The sequence below is a fragment of the Nycticebus coucang genome, chromosome 18 (assembly GCF_027406575.1).
Source record: "Nycticebus coucang isolate mNycCou1 chromosome 18, mNycCou1.pri, whole genome shotgun sequence".
NCBI classification, from domain to species: Eukaryota; Metazoa; Chordata; class Mammalia; order Primates; family Lorisidae; genus Nycticebus; species Nycticebus coucang.
Window position 1 is genome coordinate 59,552,671 of NC_069797.1, and position 18,750 is coordinate 59,571,420.

General features: G+C 54.7%; 1 protein-coding gene across 9 annotated transcripts in view; it reads right to left on the reverse strand.

Moving 5' to 3' along the window:
* Window positions 1–252: 252 nt before the first annotated feature.
* HDAC5 (histone deacetylase 5) overlaps window positions 253–18,750 on the reverse strand; it is a 40,585-nt gene continuing 22,087 nt past the window's right edge. For 4 of the 9 annotated variants that reach the window (XM_053567785.1, XM_053567792.1, XM_053567784.1 and 1 more), the window contains 25 exons: window positions 13,738–13,997; window positions 13,507–13,651; window positions 13,294–13,408; window positions 12,897–13,027; window positions 12,600–12,746; window positions 12,397–12,509; window positions 11,953–12,084; window positions 11,504–11,726; window positions 9,639–9,850; window positions 8,817–9,101; window positions 8,014–8,179; window positions 6,674–6,807; window positions 6,225–6,345; window positions 5,709–5,758; window positions 5,447–5,554; window positions 5,029–5,084; window positions 4,817–4,904; window positions 4,424–4,486; window positions 3,743–3,862; window positions 3,145–3,242; window positions 2,848–2,966; window positions 1,122–1,255; window positions 753–837; window positions 457–622; window positions 253–374 (listed from right to left, as the gene is read on the reverse strand). In XM_053567785.1, coding sequence (XP_053423760.1) covers window positions 335–374; window positions 457–622; window positions 753–837; window positions 1,122–1,255; window positions 2,848–2,966; window positions 3,145–3,242; window positions 3,743–3,862; window positions 4,424–4,486; window positions 4,817–4,904; window positions 5,029–5,084; window positions 5,447–5,554; window positions 5,709–5,758; window positions 6,225–6,345; window positions 6,674–6,807; window positions 8,014–8,179; window positions 8,817–9,101; window positions 9,639–9,850; window positions 11,504–11,726; window positions 11,953–12,084; window positions 12,397–12,509; window positions 12,600–12,746; window positions 12,897–13,027; window positions 13,294–13,408; window positions 13,507–13,651; window positions 13,738–13,997 — 3,311 coding nt within the window. In that variant the 3' untranslated portion in view covers window positions 253–334. The remainder of the gene's footprint in view (window positions 375–456; window positions 623–752; window positions 838–1,121; window positions 1,256–2,847; window positions 2,967–3,144; window positions 3,243–3,742; window positions 3,863–4,423; window positions 4,487–4,816; window positions 4,905–5,028; window positions 5,085–5,446; window positions 5,555–5,708; window positions 5,759–6,224; window positions 6,346–6,673; window positions 6,808–8,013; window positions 8,180–8,816; window positions 9,102–9,638; window positions 9,851–11,503; window positions 11,727–11,952; window positions 12,085–12,396; window positions 12,510–12,599; window positions 12,747–12,896; window positions 13,028–13,293; window positions 13,409–13,506; window positions 13,652–13,737; window positions 13,998–18,750) is intronic. The other 5 variants (XM_053567791.1, XM_053567790.1, XM_053567786.1 and 2 more) reach the window with 4 other exon arrangements.

The following is an 18,750-nucleotide window of genomic DNA, read 5'->3' on the forward strand; positions in this document are numbered from 1 at the left end:
GGGAGGCCCTAGAACTGAAGGGTACTGTCTGGACCCCAAGCCCACCTTAGGCTGGTCCAGGCTCCAAGGGGGAAAGGATAGAATGCAGGAAAGTGGACCCAAGATACAACGTGGGGCAGGGGCTGGGAAGAGCACCCACACCCCCACAGAGGGAGCATTATAGAGTTGAGATGGGGGCCACAGGGCAGGGGGCCTGAGGCAGCTTAAAGGAGCAGGAGGGGCAAGGCTAAGAGACCCACACAGCACACGTTGTTGAATGTGTGACTTTTTGTTTTTAATAGAAAAAATAAACAAAATCACAATGATGGAGCCCAAAGGGATGGGGGCCAGGGTGTCACAGGACAGGCTCCTGCTCCATGGGCTCCTCTGCCGGCCTGTGGGGACAAGCACAGGGGAGGACATTGAGCAAGGGTCACTAGCCTGAGCAAGGGCACAGTAGTGGGGGAAGGGGCTCACCTGGGGCTGTGCTCCCGGGCTGCAGCAGCCTGGGCCTGCTCGGCCCCCACCGACAGCAAGGCCATGGCGCTCACAGTCTCGGCCTCCTCGGTCTCACCTGCCTGGGCCTCCCGCAGGGAACGGCCTAGACCAGCAGCAAACCTCTGCACACAGCTCCAGTGTTTGCCTATGGAAGAGGAATGGGCAGGGGTAAGCAGGGCAGACAAGCCCCCTGTGCACAGCCAGCCCTGATGCTCCCACAAGCACTGCCCCCTCAGCAGGCTGAGATCTGAGCCCCTCCACCTGTCCCCACGCACTCTGGATCTCAATGACTTTTTCTAGCGTGGCCACTGCATTGATGTTGGGCTTTTGCTGTAAGACTGCCTCATCCAAGGGCTGCAGCTGGCAAGGGAAAGAAAAGGCAGTTCAGAGTGGGGAAAGGGCTGGCAATGCCTGTCCCTCCAACTGCCCCCATTCAGCACCACACATCCCTCATGACAGGGGCAAGCATAGCTTTTGTAGAGGAACTCTTACTCAGAGCCTTCCTGGCCACCAGGAAAACCTTCCCAAGGGATCTAAGCTTTGCCCCCAAGTCCTACTTGGACCCAAGAAAGGGGATCTCCCTTGATGACCATTCACCTCCCAGCCTGCTGTCCCACCTCCCAGCCCCTTCCTCCACCCCTCACCTCTACACTGAGCAGAGCTGAGACACAGGCCTCAGAGGCATCACAGATGGCGGTCAAGTCGTGGCCTCCCTCTAGGGCCAGCACCACCCGGCCCCCTGCCAGTGTCATCAACTGCCTGGTCAAGTGGCCAAAACCTTTGGGAATGCGTGAAGGGAGAAAGATGAAAAGATAAAAAAAAAAACTCAAGAGACAGTAAGAAAGGAAACAAAAAGAAACATAAGAGATAGGACAAATAGCATAAAATAAATAGTAGAGGTGGTGGCTCATGTACTTCTAGCACTCTGGGAGGCCCAAGGCAGGAGGATTACTTGAGCTCAGGAGTTGGAGACCAGCCTGAGCAAGAGTGAGACTTGGTCTCTACTAAAAATTGGCCAGGCATTGCGGCACGTGTCTATAGTTCCACTTGGGAGACTGAAACAGGAGGATCGCTTGTACCCAGGAATTTGAGGTTGCAGTTAGGTATGAAGATGCCACTGCAGTCTAGCACAGGCAACAGAGCAAGATTATTTCAAAAATGAAAGGAAATGGCTCAGCGCCTGTAGCTCAAGTGGCTAAACTGCCAGCCACATACACCAGAGCTGGTGAGTTAGAATCCAGCCTGGGCCTGCCAAACAATGACAACTGCAACCAAAAAATAGCCAGGCATTGTGGCGGGCGCCTGTAGTCCCAGCTACTTGGGAGGCTGAGGCAAGAGACTTGCTTAAGCCCAGGAGTTGAAGGTTGCTGTGAGCTGTGATGCCACAGCACTCTACCCAGGGCGACAGCTTGAGCTCTGTCTCAAAACAAAGAAAGGAAAGGCTGGGTGCAATGGCTCACATCTGTAATCCTAGCACTTTGGCACTCTGGGAGGCCAAGGCGGGTGGATTGCCTGAGTTCACTAGTTCAAGACCAGCTTGAGCAAAAGTGAGACCCTGTCTCTACCAAAAATAGAAAAACTGAGGCAAGAGGATCGCTTGAGCCCAAGAGTTGGAGGTTGCTGTGAGCTATGATGCCATGGCATTCTACCCAGGGTGACAGCTTGAGACTGTCTAAAAAAAAAAATAGGACAAATAAACCCAAATATATTTGTAAGAAAATGTACTGTCAATGCACTAAATATTCTATCAACAAACAAAACATTAACAGACTGGCCAGAAGTTCCAATGATAGTCTTATAAAGAACATCACTGAAGGTGGCGCTTGTAGCTCAAGCAGCTAAAGTGCCAGCCACATACACCAGAGCTGGGTGGGTTCAAGTCTGGCCCAGGCCTGCCAAACAATGACTAGTCTGGTTCAAGTCTGGCCCACAATGCCTGCCAAAAAAAATAGCCAGGCATTGTGGCGGGTGCCTGTAGTCCCAGCTACTTGGGAGACTGAGGCAAGAAAATTGCTTAAGCCCGGGAGTTTGAGGTTGCTGTGAGCTGTGACCTCACAGCACTCTACCCAGGGCTATAGCTTGAGGCTCTGTCTCAAAAAAAAAAAAAAAAGAACATCACTGAAACATCAGGGATCTACAAGTTCTATCCTATAGTTCCAGCAGGAGATATATCCACTGCTAGCCTGTGATTCCACCTGCTTGCCTCCCCAAGGCCAGGTTGGCAGAGGGAGAGTGGGTGGAGCTACCAGAATGACTGCAAGTCTCCTGCACTCTGCTTTCCTCTCCTGCAATATGAGTCTACTTTCTGCCCTATGTCCCACTCAACTCTGTCCTCTTCCATGCCCTCCCTCAGTCCCCTAGCAGGCTCACATCTGGCGGTGACAGAGTAGCCACCCAGTGGAGACAGATGTCCTTCCACAGCATCAAACCCGGCGGAGACTAGGACCACATCAGGTGAGAACTCGTGGGCAATGGGCATCACCACTGTCCTGCAAAGGGATGGCCCAAGCTGACCCTGGCAGATGGCTGGGCCAGGCCTTACCCCATTCTGTTCTCCTCTTGGAGACAAGCCCCCTCTACCCACTCCGAACCAAGTGCTTTCTGCCCTTCCACTGCAGGTCCCAAGGGGGCGCCCCATGCCTCCCTTTGCCCTTCTCAAGTCCTCACCTGAAGGCCGTCAGGTACTCCACATCTCCAATGGGGGGGTCCACACCTCCTGTCCATGCCACGTTCACATTGTACCCCACGCCTGGCCCTCCACCAACCTGGCAGCAGGGTGGGGAAGGGAGTTATTCTCACTGCTGGGATCCCAGATATTGACCCCCATCCCTGCTTCCAGGCCTCACTGCACTGACCACTGCTCTGCCCAGAGGGGTAGTCAGACCAGTGTGGTCCTCCCACTAGCAGCCCAGATGCCCCAGCTACCAGCACCACCATGGGCCTCCACGGCTCCCTGCCAGGTCCCATTGTGCTACCTCTTTTTTTTTTTTTGTAGAGACAAGAGTCTCACTTTATGGCCCTCAGTAGAGTGCGGTGGCCTCACACAGCTCACAGCAACCTCCAACTCCTGGGCTTAGGTGATTCTCTTGCCTCAGCCTCCCGAGCAGCTGGGACCACAGGCGCCCGCCACAACGCCCGGCTATTTTTTGGTTGCAGTTTGGCCGGGGCCGGGTTTGAACCCACCACCCTCAGTATATGGGGCCGGCGCCTTACCCACTGAGCCACAGGCGCCGCCCCCCATTGTGCTACCTCTTAAGAGCTGTACCTCTTCAGGAGCCCCAGAGCCTGGAAAGAAGTTCCCATTGTCATAGCGATGCAGAGAGATGTAGAGCACAGAGGGGTCATTGTAGAATGCTTGCTGGGTGCCATTGCCATGGTGAATGTCCTAATGGGGAAGTGGAGGCATAAGGAAAATGGCCCAAGCTCTGACCCGAAGGTCCAAAATTCCACCTGCCCCCTACCTTATCCCATGGTGAGCTCTAGGGGTGCAGCCAACCACTGGCCATATTCAATTGACCCTTCTCAGACTGGGGTCTGTGTGTATGTGATGTGGTGCTACATAGGGGACAAAGCCATGGGATAAACATGGCATGTCTCCCTGCAAACCCATTCCACTTCACAGTTTGAGGGGAAACATTAAAGCTAATAGGGAATTTAGAACAAGTATATAAACTCTGAAAAAGGATCCAACAGTCACATGAATTTTTAAGCCGAAATTGGACTTCATCCTTACTAAGGATTATCTGTGGCTACTTCCCTGGCTCCCAATGAGTGGTGTATGCCTTTCCCTCCCTATTAGAAGCAGGGTTTGAGAAGCACCCACAGTAGCAAGAGCAAGGGCCAAAAGCCTGGTCTGAAACCCCCTGCCAACATTCCCAGGAAAGTGACCTTTGGTAAGTCACCCCACAGTGCCCTCATTCACAGAAAGAGACATCCTAGTTCTTACTGCTTGAGGTGGCCATGAGCAGCATGTCAAGTACTCATCAGGTTCCTGGCACACAGTCAGCCTCTAATTGAGGTGGGTGGAGGAGAAAAGTAGGCTACTAGCAAAGGAGTGGTGACATCTCTACTGTTCAAAATAGGAAATCCTTTCTGTTGCTTGAGGCTTCAGGGTGGGGGACAAGGTGAAACAGAGTCCCTCATAGCAAGGAGGGAGCCTGACTGGAATGTGAAGACTGGGCTGATGACCCAGCAGAAGGAATGCAAGGCTGGTCCTCAGGACAAGAAACCACAGAACCTGAGGAAGCCAGGGCTGAGGGGAGGTGGCTAGAGAGACCTGAAGGTTGGCCCTGGTTTCACTTCTAACCGCCCTGCCCAGCCCCAGCAGCCCACTGCCTACCCAGTCCACAATGAGGACCTTGCCCACGTTCAGCTTCTGCTGCAGGAGTTTTGCTGTGATGGCCACGGAGTTGAAGAAGCAGAATCCCCTGGGGGGGGGGGCGGAAGAAGAGGATGGGGGAGGTCGTCTTCAACATAATGTTTGCTTCAGGAGCAAGAGACACTAAGGGGGCAAAGCCAGAAGGTCTATGACAGGGACAGGGCAGAACTCACATGGCTGTGGATTCCTCAGCATGGTGTCCTGGGGGCCGGATGATGGCAAATCCATTCTGAAGAGGTGTGGGTAGAGGGACAGACAGGAAGGCAATGTGGCCAGAAGGAAAGAAGCACAAGCCGGGCAGGGGAGTGAACACAGATCAGAAACGTGTATATATATTTACCACACTATTACAAATGCCAATCAGGTCTCTGCCCCCAAGACACACACAAGCACACCAGGCATTAGTGCCTATTTGTTCGTCCCTCATACCCCTCAGCCCCTAGCTATCATCTCCTCCCCATTCTGGTGCCTGAGAGTTGAGGTTGTAAAGGGCAGTGTGTCACTGAAGGGAAACCAAGACTGCCACTGTCCTCTACTGTTGAGGATGCAAGACCAAGCCAAGAGACACCAAGGCCACAACCACACTCTCACCTTGAGCTCTCCCGCAGCCACCTTGAAGGCCAGCTCCACCAGGCAGCCCACTGCCATGCGCACAGCACTGGAGGAATGCATCTCGTTCCACACAGTGTCACTGTCCACCTGCAGGGGCAGGAGAGCAGGCTTCAGCGTGCCCCCTGTAGGGGGAGGGCAAGAATGGGGGTAGGCACCCAGATAGCGGGCCAGCAGCCACAATGGGCAAGAAGGGAACTGGGACAGCCACCTGCCCACCCCTACTGGCACACACCCTACTTACCCCAATGCCCCCACAAGGCAGCACGGCATACATCTTCTGGCTGATGGGGCCTGCAGGGAAAGGTGACAGCGGCTCTAGAAGGTGCCTCAATTGCCGAGGCTGCAGGCTCAGCTCTGCAGAGGGCAGTGAGCTCAGCCACAGAAAATGAAGGCTCAGCCCCAAGCACAAGACAGGCAGCCCACACCAGTTGAGAGCTGTCAGTCCTCTGTTCTGGTGGACATCTTATCTCTGATGCAGATGGCAGGGAGAGAGGCGCATGATGCACTGGGGAAGGGAACAGTCTCCCACCACCAAGCAGACCCCTCTCTTCCATCCTGCACTATGCCCCATCAGCATGGTCTGTTCATATTGTACCTATGTTAATGGTACTCTGGAGGTGGGTGACATTACAATCGTGCCACCTCTACCAAGGTGATGCCCTGTGCCCATCAAGACCACTTACCTACCCTTTCTGACAGGCCCCAACCCACCTGGGCAGTGAACATGCCCTGCCCACTGGCCATCCCACCAGCTCACCCAGTAGCTTCTTGCTGTCCAACTTCTGCCGGTTGAGGGGGCTGGTCCCATAGAGCAGGGTGTGGTATTCCGAGTGCACCGTCTGGATCTCATCCAATGTGGCTTTGCGACCCCGGATCCGCTGCCAAGAATAGGAGAGAAGCCAGTGAGTGGGGACACACTAAGCCTCTCCTGTCACCCAGATCCTCTCTCTGCCCCATGACCCCAGGCGCACATAGACACTTTCTGTAAGATCCAAAGATTTTTGACAAAGTAGACCCTATTCCAGGACCCTCCCCCTCTCAGCTGGGGACCATGAAGATGGAGAAACAGGTTGTAAAGGATAGGCCAGGCCAGAGGTGTAGGGCTGCAGAGTGGATGAGGCAGAGACACAGAGACAGGCTTCACTAACCGGAGAAACAAAGGCTTTTGCTGAATTTAAGTAGGGCCAGAAGGAGGGGCTTCCTTACCTCGCACTTGCTCAGCAGGCCTGTCTCCTGTAGCCGGGACCAGATGCTCTGGATCCGGCCGGCGTGCTCAGGGTGCACGTGTGTGTTCCCGCACATGCACTGGTGCTTCAGCATAAATGTGTCATAGACCACACCTGGGCCACAGACCCGCATGTCAGCTGGTACTGCTCTGGGTCCAGGGTCCCAGCCAGGCCACCTGAATGCACTAAGCTTTTTTTTTTTTTTTTTTTGAGACAGAGCCTCAAGCTGTCACCCTGGGTAGAGTGCCGTGGCATCACAGCTCACAGCAACCTCAAACTCCTGGGCTCAAACGATTCTCCTGCCTCCACCTCCCAAGTAACTGGACTACAGGTGCCCGCCTCAACGCCCGGCTATTTTCTGGTTGCAGCTGTCATTGTTGTTTGGCAGGCCTGGGCTGGATTTGAACCCACCAGCTCAGGTATATGTGGCTGGCGCATTAGCTGCTTGAGCCACAGCAAGCGCCGGGCCTTTTTTTTTTTTTTTTGAGACAGTCTCACTTTGTTCCCCTCTGTAGGGTGCTGTGGCATCATAACTAACAGCAACCTCAAACTCGTGGGCTCAAGCGATTCTCTTACCTCAGCCTCCCTAGTAGTGGGACTACAGGTGTGCATTAGCAGGTCCACTCTGGGTTCAAACCCACTAGCCCTGGTATATGTGGCCAGTGCTCTAACACTGAGCTATGGATGCCAAGCCTGCACTAAGCTCTCCTAGCCCAAACACCTACCCCTGGCCACCCAGCCACCATCCCACATGCCTGACCCTCTCCAGCTATCCACCTCCTTTCCTTCTCTGTGTCTTTTTCTCCATTACTGCCTGCCGCAAGTTCCTGTGCTCCTTGAGCCCCCAAACAAGGCTGCCTGAATGCCCCACTGTGCCCCACACTGAACCCCCTCATGACACACCTTCCTTTCCCCCTCCTATCAAGGCCCTTGTGAGATAGAGCCACCATCAGGCATGTCTGTGCCCCCCTCCCAAGTCCAGCATGTGGCAGCTTCATGAGGAAGAGCTTTCTGGAACAGATTGGGGTCACATCCTGGACGTCACAACACTGGGAGGTAGAAGGAACAATGGCCTTTCTCAGGGTTCCAGGCTTGTGGGGTGGTCCCTCAATGGGGTGAAAAGATGCTGCCCTACCCTCCCAGCTGGGGCAGAGGGCTACCGCCACTACCACAGACAGCTGTGGGCCACAGGGAGCAAGGGAAGGCCTGTTTCCTCTTCCTCCAGGGTGTCCGAGTGGCCCTGGCAACCTCTTCCCTTTGCCCTCAGGGCTGGACCCTATTGGTGCATGGTAGGACAGAACACACCGTGGGGGGGCTCACCAGTTGTGAAGAGGTGCTTGGTGGGTTGGTCTGGAGGGCTCTTCATGCCCCCAGGGGCAGCGGGTGAGGACTGGGTGCGGCCCAGGGCCTGGTGGGGCACAGTGGCCAGGCTGAGGGGTGCCTGGTACACCTGCAGTGGCTGCAGCTGCTGGGCATCTGAGAACAGCTGGTAAGGAGAGGGAGGCTCAACTTGGATGGCAGTGAGGAGAGACACTAATGGGGCCTCCAAGGGGCCCCAACACAGCCCTTCTCTTCCAAGTCTCCTTCTTCCTCCACCTCCTCCCACTTGCTCCCTCCAGGGACAGGAGACATTCCAGTCTTCCCATCTCCACAGAGATGGGGAGGGATGAGGGGAGGTGATGAGTCACATCAAAGAGTAGCATTGAGGTAAGAGGCTGGGGGGCGGGAGCGGGGGAAGAATGAGTCAGGCCCAGAGGGCTCAATTGTGTCCGCAATGAATGGAGTGCCAGCTAGGCGCTAGGCAGACTGTAGTAACAGCGGGGGCATGTGTGTACACATGCGCACAGGCCTGATGCACAACCGGCCCTATGCAGGCAGAAATGCGGATACACACGGGCCATGTGTGCAAGAGCGTGCATGCGCACGCACACACATACACCACCCACACACAGGCAGAGAGGCAGCCAGTCATAGCTGGGGAGGAGGGGGGCTGGCAGACTAGGACACAGACACAGCTGAGTTCAACACAAGCAGTTCCCACCCGCCACTCCCCTTTTGCTCTCTGCAGAAACTGCTCCCTCATAGTCTAGAAACTGCAGACTGGGGTGGGAGGCAGGGGGCACCTTTTTGTAACTGGTGCTGGACTCCTCCAAGTCGGGCCCCTCCTCAGCACCACTCTCGCCCTCCTCATCCTTGACTTGGATGCAGTCCTCCTCCTCCTCCTCTCTGTCTTCCTCTTCCTCCTCCTCCAGGTCTTCTTGTGTGCTCTCACTCTCCGTGGAGCCTTCCCTGGGCATGGTCAGGGCTCCCTCTCCCAGCAAGGCCTCCTGCTGCTCTGTAAGCTCCTCCTCTGTCTCCTCAGGGTGGGTGGTGGGCTGCCTGGACAGCTCCCCTGTCTTGGTGAGGATCTAGGAAGAGAATGCAGAAGCTACATCAGCTAGGGGAGCCACTGTGTAGCCTGCAGCCCAGAATGGTCCACCCCTCCCTCCATTCTCCCAGGCAGCCACCAGCCCATATAGAGCTCAGTGAATTTTAAAAAGGAATGGTAGGGTGGCACCTGTGGCTCAGTGAGTAGGGTGCTGGCCTATACTGAGGGTGGCAGGTTCAAACCCCGCCCCGGCCAAACTGCAACAACAAAAAAAATAGCCGGATGTTGTGGTGGGCACCTGTAGTCCCAGCTACTTGGAAGGCTGAGGCAAGAGAATCACCTAAGCCCATAGAGCTGGAGGTTGCTGTGAGCTGTGATGCCATAGCACTCTACTGAGGGCGATAAAGTGAGACTCTGTCTCTAAAAAAAAAAAGGAACAGTGGCTGCTCTAAGAAGATACATGGTGCTATGGTGAGGATTGTCTGGCGTTAGCCCCAACTACCTTCTGCCATCTTGGTGTTCTCTCTCCTGTGTCCTGCCCCAGTGCAGCCCTGGGACATTTGCCCCCCAGGCTCACCTTGCCCAGCTGCAGCTGTTGCTGCTTCTGCTTCTCCAGGAACTGCTGGTGCTGCTGCTGCATGACCAGCTGCTGCAGAGCCTGGGGACTCTGCGGCAGTGGTGAGGACTGAGTGCGGCTCAGTGGCCGGTGCCGCGGGAGCTTGGCCACCGTCCGCATGCTGGTGGCCACGCGTTCACCCGTCACCAGTGGAGACTGCCCATGAAGCGGTACTATGGAGTTGGGGAGTGCGGAGTAAGCACCACTGTCAGGGCACCAGGCCTCCCCCTTCCCATCTTACTTCCATCTGCCCCCCCTTGAACACCACCACCTCCATGCTCAGGAATAACCTTGGAGGGCCTGGAGCCCCTGCAGCCAAACCTGAGCCCCACTCTTCCCCCTCCCCATGACTGAAAAGCTTGACAGCTCGGAGACACTGCCTCTAGGAAGCCTTCCTGGATTCACCATTCTCTCCCTTTGATCTACTTTTTTTTTTTGAGACAGAATCTCACTTTGTCACCCTTGGTAGAGTGCCGTTGCATCACATAGCTCACAGCAACCTCCAGCTCTTGGGCTTAGGTGATTCTCTTGCCTCAGCCTCTGGAGTAGCTGGGACCACAGGTGCCCGCCACAACACCCGACTATTTTTTTTGTTGTTGCAGTTTGGCTGGGTCTGGGTTTGAACCCGCCACCCTTGGTATATGGGGCCAGTGCCCCACTCACTGAGCCACAGGCGCCGCCCACCCTTTGATCTACTTGACTAAGTGCACATGTAATCTTGGGCCCTCCATGTGAGTGAACAATGACTAGTTCTTCCAACTGTGATGGATCCTTCCATGGATCCCACCAGGCTGGGAAGCCTTGGGGCCAGGATAACATATCTTTAAAGCAGAACCTCTTCTGATGCCAACAGGTACTAAGAGCTGACTGTCTAAAGCTGCACTTTCCAGTCCCATAGCTATTAGTTACATGTGACTGTCTAAATTGAGATGTACCGCAAGTGTGAAATATGCACCCAACTCAAAAGACTTAGTATGAAACAAAAAGTAAAATAAAATACCTAAAAGAAAGGAAAAAAAAAGTAAAATACCTCAAAAAGTAAAGTGCATCATTGATAACTCTGCATATTTATTACATGTTGAAATGATAATGCTCTGGGTATACCAAGTTAAATATATATTATAGGGCGGCACCTGTGGCTCAGTCGGTAGGGTGCCAGCCCATATACCAAGGGTGGCGGGTTCAAACCCGGCCCCGGCCGAACTGCAAAAACAAAAACAAAAACAAAAAAAATAGCCGGGTGTTGTGGTGGGCACCTGTAGTCCCAGCTACTAGGGAGGCTGAGGCAAGAGAATTGCTCAAGCCCAAGAGTTGGAGGTTGCTGTGAGCTATGTGATGCCCTGGCACTCTACCTAGGGCCATAAAGTGAAACTCTATCTCTACCAAAAAAAAAAAAAAAAAAAAATATATATATATATATATTATAAAATTAATCCCATCTGCTTCTTTTTTTTTTTTTTGTGGTTTTTTGGCCGGGGCTGGGTTTGAACCTGCCACCTCCGGCATATGGGACCAGCACCCTACTCCTTGAGCCACAGGCGCCGCCCCCCATCTGCTTCTTTTTTATGTGTTTTAATGTAGCTACTAGAAAATATGTATGTAGATGTGTCCCATTTCTACAGGACAACACTGCTCTGGAATGTGAGCTCCATAATGGCAGCAGATTTTGTACAGAAAAGTGTGTGGCATCCTGTAGGTATTCAGTGTTTCCAGGGTGTGGAAGAAACTTAATGATGCTGTGGAGAGTTGTAACAGGGCTGAAGAGTCTCCCTGGCTGCTAGTCCCGACCTGAGCCCTATCCCTGGCACTGCTGCCTACCCACTCACCAGCGATGAGGGTACTCTGCTGCCGGGCCTGCTCCAGCAATAGCACGTGCTGTAGCAGGGAGGCATGCCCATGGGGACTGGTGTCACCCTCCAGTGCCACACCCAGCAGGCAGCCAGGGATGGAGGATGTGCTCATGAACTTGCCCGTCAGCGTGCCACCCTGCCGCAGGGACTGGAGGGCCTGCCTCTCGGCCTCCTGCTTTGTCGACAGCTTTGGGGAGGCCTGGTGAGGAATGAAGACAAATGGGAGATAAAGGAGGGGCTATGCTCCCCTAGTGCTGGGAACTTTGGGCCAACATCACTCATCTCTTTGGCTACTCCCCCATCTCTGGGTAGAGCCATCTGATCTCCTTAAGGGCCCTGGGTGGGCAAAAGCCCCAGCTGGGGACATCCAGGACCAGTGACCTCAACACCAGAGGGAAGATGGAGGGTATGTGCCCTGTACTTACTGTGAGGTGCGAGTTGGTGACAGTGACTGTGGCCTGCAGCCCTAAGGAGATGTTGGGCAGAGAGGGAGACGTATAGAGGCTGAACTGGTTGGGGGAGCTGTCCAGAGGGAGGGCCCGGTGCTGGGGGAGCATCTGGGGAGCAGTGGAAAGAGATAGGCATGAGAGCAGGCAAAGGGCGGGCAGCAAAGGAGGCAACTTGGGTTGAGGCTAAAGTCTTTGAAAGGTGCCCCCCAACCCCTAACTGGGAGAGTCTGAGATCAGAGCCTTTCATGGGCCCATGGGACAAATCCCCCTTCAAGACAATAGGTCCAAGCAAGGTCCAGCCTATCCACACAGGCAGGAAGGTCTCCACTGGGCATCCCCAACCAAAATGGAAGCTGCGCTTTTTCTTCCAAGGGAAGAATAGCTGTCCCCTTCCCACCTCACCCGCAGCCAGGCCTGTACCTCGGTGGGTATGTTGGGAACTGAGCCAGTAAAGCCATTCTCAGCAATGGTGCTGTGAGAACTGTTGGGAGAGCTGGGGCCGGAGCCTGGCGCACTGTTACACACAGATGATGCTACAGGAGAAGTGGCTGTGTCACCTGGGCCTGCTCTGAGTCACCCTTCACTCCAGACCCTCAGAACAGGGACATGAGACTAGCCCTTACCCCCAGGCCCAGCACCTGTGATCTCAACAGCTCTCTTCTTAAAGGTGCTAATAACAGTCCCATCCTTGCGACGCAAGAGGGGACTGCTTCTCCGCTCAGCCACCTTCTGTTTTAGCCTCGAACGCACTTTCAAGTTGGGTTCAGAGGCTGGAGACAAGGCAGCAGGAACTCAACTACATGCATATGGGCACACATGTGGAACCCAGCCCACCACAGTCCGGCTGACTCAGACAGCAGCTCTGCCCCCTCCACCTCCCAGAGCCATGTTTTGGGACACCAAGTTGGGTACTGACTAACCTGTTTTGCGGAGGGGAAAGTCATCTCGGCTGTCATAGGGCCCAAGCAAAGGCAATTTATAGGAGGGAGGTGTCCCAGGGGGGCCGCTCTGGGGAGGGGAACTCTGGTCCAAAGAAGCATGGTGGGCTCCCCTGGGGGTGGGAGTAGGGATGAAAGCAAATTTAGGTTATCACCCAGCCTACTGAACCTGCCACCTAGCAATCCACTTTTATGAAAAATCTGTTGGGACATAGATCTACTGGGAGGGAAATGAGGAGAGAAACCAGAGATGGGAGTCTCAATCTCTAAGACTGCAGGGCCCATATGTGGCCACAGGGCAGGAGCCCCTTGGTATCTATAGCCAGGCAGCCCCTGGGCAGCGCACATCTGCCCTCCCACGCCTGCCCAGGGCCATTACCAGCATTTGGGGTGCTGTGGGAGGGAATGGTTGAGGCCGCCTGGTGTGGGCTCCTTTGACTTCGACAAGAGGAACTCCTGGAGCCTCAGCTTTACCTCAGTGCTGGCAATGGCACCTGCAGGACAGGGCATAGTGGACCTGGGTGCTTGGGGCCAGGCCCCCGTGGCAGGGGGCAGGCAATAAGGGCAGTGACCCCAGGCAGCCCCGCCTTACTCTCTTTGCTCTTCTCTTTGTTCCGCAGGATGAGCAGCTGCTGCTCCAACCGCTGCTTCTCCAGCTCCTCCTGCCGCTGCTGCTCCCGCTGCCGCTGCTGCTCCAGCTCCTGCTGCCGCTTGGCCGCCAGCATCTCCTGCTGCTGCTGTGGGGAGGGTGGGAGGTGGGCATGAGCTGCACCCGGGCAGGAGCCAGAGGTCTGGGCGGCATCCCTGCACCCCCCTAGCTCACCTTGAGGTGCTTCTGCAGCTGGACCTCATGCTGCCGTGTCAGGTGGTCGTGCTGTTTCTGGAACTCAGCGAACAGGAGCTGCTTCTGCAGCTGCTGCTGCTGCTTGAGCGCCAGGAGCTCCTGCTGCAGTTGCTGCTCCCGCAGCACAGGGTCCACAGAGCCCGTCAGAGCACCCCGCAGCTCCACAGGGCTGGGGCTGCCTCCACTACCACCCCCCAAAGAACTGGGCATGGCTCCTGGCAGCACCGGCTTCACCTCCACTGTGGGCAGAAGAGACAGATAGAGGTCAGTGGGCTCAGTCCCAGTCGCCAGCCATACCTCAGGCCCTGTAAGCTACCAGACAGGACCAGGAGACTCAAGAACAGAGACAGAGGGCAAGTCAAGTCCTTCTGCGCTGCAGATGCAGCCTTCTGCCTTAATTAAATGAGGTTGAAACGGTGAACTTCAGTAAGAAAATATGCATAAGCATAAGGCACAGTACCAGCAGATCATGAGTACTCAACACATACTATTATCATTAACAGTTAACACCTCTGGGCATTTTACATGAATGACTCGTTTAAAATGACTTAGGTGCTGTTATTACCCCATTTTACTGATGAGGAAACTAAGGTTTACAGAAGTTTCAGTGATGACCAGACACAGCTAGGTGATCGAAGAACTAGATCTCTGCTTTTAACCACTGTTCTGTGGCTTCTCTCCATCTCTCGACACCATGCCCCCATCAAAGCCCAGACTACAAGAGAAACTGAGGCGCAGAGGTTGGTTCTAGAACTGATGGAGCTGGCAGCCAGGGCTCTTGGTAAACCCAGAAGCCTGTGGAGACCTTCTAGATATCCCCTCCCTCTCCCCTTTTCTCTGCCTTACACCCAGCTGGGGTAAAGGGGGGAGGAAAGGTGGGCTATGGGAATGGCGGTGGGATGGGAACTGGAGGCCTCAGGGAAAGGGGGTGCAGGGCTGCACCAAACCAGGGACAGGAGGGGGCTGGGAATCAGACTTGCTTCCTTTGCTGGATTATCTCCTTTCAACAGTTTTATTGTAATTACCCTGAAAATGCTGCTATATATAGAGTGAGCCAAACAGCAGCTGTGCCTGGGGGGAGGGGGAATGAGAGGATGGGCGGGCAGGCAGCAGGAGGAGGTGGGAGGAGGAGACAGGAAAGGAAAGGGAATCAGACAGGAAGAAGGGTAAGGGCAAGGGGAGGGCGTGAGCTTCTGCAGAGATCTCAGAACTGCAGTTCTGGGAGAACCAGCCGGGGAGGGGCAGGTAGCCCAGAGCCCGGGTTTCAAGAAAGTGAGTCCAGGCCCCACAGTGGGCTTCCCATGAGCCCACTTGAACCTTCTGTATTCCAACAGCCTTCTAGGACAGCGGTTCTCAACCTGTGGGTCGCAACCCACAGGAACTGTATTAAAGGGCTGTGGCATTAGGAAAGTTGAGAACTACTGTTCTAGGAAGACCACATCTCCACATCTTAGTGCCTGTACACTGTCCTCTGGTCGATGAATGTCACTCCCCACCACTGCCCTGTGGTTGCCAGGGAAACTGGGCAAACATTACTACACCAGCAGGGAGCCCCAAGCCCAGCCTATGCCCCCACAAAGCCTCCAGAGGCCACCAGGAAGGGGAAGGCAGGATACTACTGCCTGGGAAGGAGGAAGTGAGAGAGGCAAGGCCAGGCTGTCTTGTTCCTTTTCTACTTCTTTTTCCAAAGAAAGACTTTACTTTCCTCCATACAGTCCAGGGTGGTCACAGGGGCTGGGGAGACTCTTCTGTGGCAAAGTGTGACCCACTCCAGTCCAGGCCTGGAGAAGAGAGGACCCCAATATCCTGATGGCTGCCACTATCTTCTGCCCTGTGAACAGGCCTCTCTCTCCCCAGACCTCCAGGACCATCCTCCAAGAGTGGAGAGGGGATGGAACTGAGAGGAGGGAAAAGATGGGCTAAGAGAGGCCCCTATACCTATCTAGACAGCTCTTGATTACTCTGGGAAACCTACCACTGAATGAAGTGTCACCAAGGCAGGAGCAAGGCCTGCTGAAAACCAAGGCCATGCCACTCTCATGACTGAATATGGCCTCTGGGACCCAGTGGAGGCAGGAGTGGGGGTGGGAGAAGGTAGAGTCTAAGCAGGATGTCTCTTTCCGTTCCCACCAGCCCCTTTCCCCCCAGGATGGTTGGGCACATTCCTCTGTGGTTTTCCCGCCAGCCGTCCTGACGACTCTGTGGCCACAAGGCCAAAGCCACATCTGCAGGAGTGGCCAGATGTGGCTAGGAGGGTGGGGTTACACACACACTCACTTTTCCTGCCAGCCCATGTCCTGCTCCAACATCAGGAGGAAGGGTCCTTAGAAATAGCAGAGGACCTTCCTGGGGGTAACCATCCAAGTCCAGGATGGTGGTAAGAAGCCATCAGCCAACCTCAGCCCCTATAGTTCTCAGCAAGGCCCCGCACTGGCTGGAGGGTTATCCATTCTCAGGCAGGGCTTGGCCCAAGGCACTATGATCACTCAGCCAAGAGGTGGACAGGCTTCAACCTGCTGCTCTCAGCAGTGCCGGGGTTGCAGGAGCCGGATGCCAGCCCGCCCGCCCTGGGAAGGGCAGGGGTCCAAGCGCTCCTGGCTCATAGTAGATAACCCTGCCTTGGGCTGGAACTGCTGCCAACAATGCTGGCTTCCCTTGCAAGAGAGCTGCAGAGAACCCATGGCCTCAGATGAGGGGAATCTCCCACCAGACTATCTCTCTGCAGCAGCGGAGATATTAGGCCCTGAGCCGCAGTGGGAGCCACAGCCCCATTGGTATGCAGGTGGCAGGGTGGCCAGAGAGTTCTGCCACACAGCCTTGTTCCCATGCAAACAAGAAGCGTAAGCAACTCAAGAATATTAATCTGCAGGCCCTACAAAGGCCCCAGAGATCTGTTAGGTAGCAATTAGCCCCATCCAAAATGGAACTGGCCACGGCTGCTCAGCTGGAGTCAGAGAAGGGAAGCATGAAGCCCCGATTGTAGTCTGCTGGGTACAGACCCTAGCAGGGGTCCTCAAACTTTTTAAACAGGGGGCCAGTTCATTGTCCCTCAGACCGTTGGAGGTCCGGACTATAGTTTAAAAAAAAAACAACTATGAACAAATTCCTATGCACACTGCACATACCTTATTTTGAAGTAAAAAAACAAAACGGGAACAAATACAATCACGCCGCCTCACGTGACCCACGGGCCACAGTTTGAGGACCCCTGCCTAGAGCCTGGCTGGCCTTGCAGCTCCTCAGAGATCTATGCTCTGTCAGCTTGGCATGAGCAACAGCTGCCTTCAGAACCAAGCACCTGGCTGGGGAAGTGGGTGTGTCCTAATAGGGAGAGGCTCTTGGCTGCCTCCTGCTGGACCAAGGAAGGTTGGGAATCCTCTGGAAAGAGAAGAGGGGACATAAAGGGGCATTGTTCTCTAAGGGGACATGTCAAGAGCCTGGCTAGCCAAAAGCCCCCCTGAAGGCCAGGGAAAAGGAAGGTCCCAGGAAGGCCCTCCCCTCACCCTGTGAGGCATCACTCTGCCAGAGAGCTGGAGGGAGTCCAGAGAGGCCAGACAGCCAAGACAGTAAGCTCTCAATCCCCACTCCATCCCACCCTCTGCTGCTCCACACTCTATTCTTCCCAGGGGACTTAGACCCTTCCTCTTCCTAGGAGTAGTGACTTCAGGAACAGGTAGCTACACCATCCTGTCCTCCGGCCTTCTGCAGGGCTGACCTGCACTGCCCATGTGGAGAAGCTGGTGGGCAAGGCTGTGTGCTTCCAGCTGTCAGAGTGGCCTTGTAGACAGCAAGCTCTGGCTCAGGAGGCATGCCCTGGGAACTCGGCTTATGGCACAATGGGGTGCCGGCAACACCTTAGTGACACTCCCTTCCCATCCAGCTGGACCACATTCCTCCCCAGGGACCCCATTAGCCCAGTAGGGGCTCCCATGGAGATTCTTCAGGCAGCACAAGGGATAGCCTGGGTCCTCTAGGGGAAATGATATAGTACTTGTGGAGCTAACCTGAGACTACTACCAGCATGGCCTTAATCTAAAAAAGGGTATCCAGGCAAAAGGACACTGTCTTTGGGCCATGAAGAGCAGGAACAGGAGTTCACAACAAAAAACAGATCTAGCTGCTCTGAACATACCACAAGCCACGCTCCAACTCCAAGCCCTCCCTCTGAGACAGTATCACCAAGTCAGAATCCCTGGAACACCAACCCTGGCCAGCAATCTGGACCTTTAGTTCACCCTGGAGAAACCCTGGGGGGCAGGGGCTGGCACAGTGTATGAACCCAGCTGGCACACCCAAGAGGCTTTGCATCTGGCTCTAAAAAGACCCTGTTCCAGGAGACACCAGCCACAGAAGGTTAGAAGGAGGGGACTCAGAGGAGTGCACTAAACTGTTTGGAATGTCTATAGAGGATAGAAATGAGACCAGTGCAAACATTCCCTAGACTGGCAGAGCTGCCCTCACAAGAGGGGAGGGAGTGAAAGGAACCTCTGAGAGCATCTGTTTCAACCCCCACGTTACACAGGCCAGGAAACCAAGCTTCCTAGAGAGCCTCCTGTGCAGAAGACCCCACCAGTTAAGCAGCAGCAACATGGGGATCCAAACCCAGCTGTCCTGACCCCCAGTGCAAGCCAGGTTTCCTCTGCACACAAGATGTGCACGGCCTGCCTCTATGTGGGCATCCCATGTGCTCAGTGCCAGCCAGCCAGGCAACCCACCCTACAAGGCAGAATTTGGGGAGTCAGCAGCTTACTTATATGTCTAATTATCTCGTTCTGTCCCTTGGAGAATGGGGAAGGGCTCTGGTCCCTGTCCTGGCCTCCAGGAGTTCAGAAGGAGGCGAGGCACACTGTCAGCTGGTGACTCTGGCCCCTCCTCACTGAGGTTGGTTTCCCAGGATCTATTTCTATGATCTTATGTGACTAGTTTAGGCTCAACAGGTTCTACCACAATTCCAGACTATTTTCATGTGCAAGCTGGTCTGACTCTCACCTA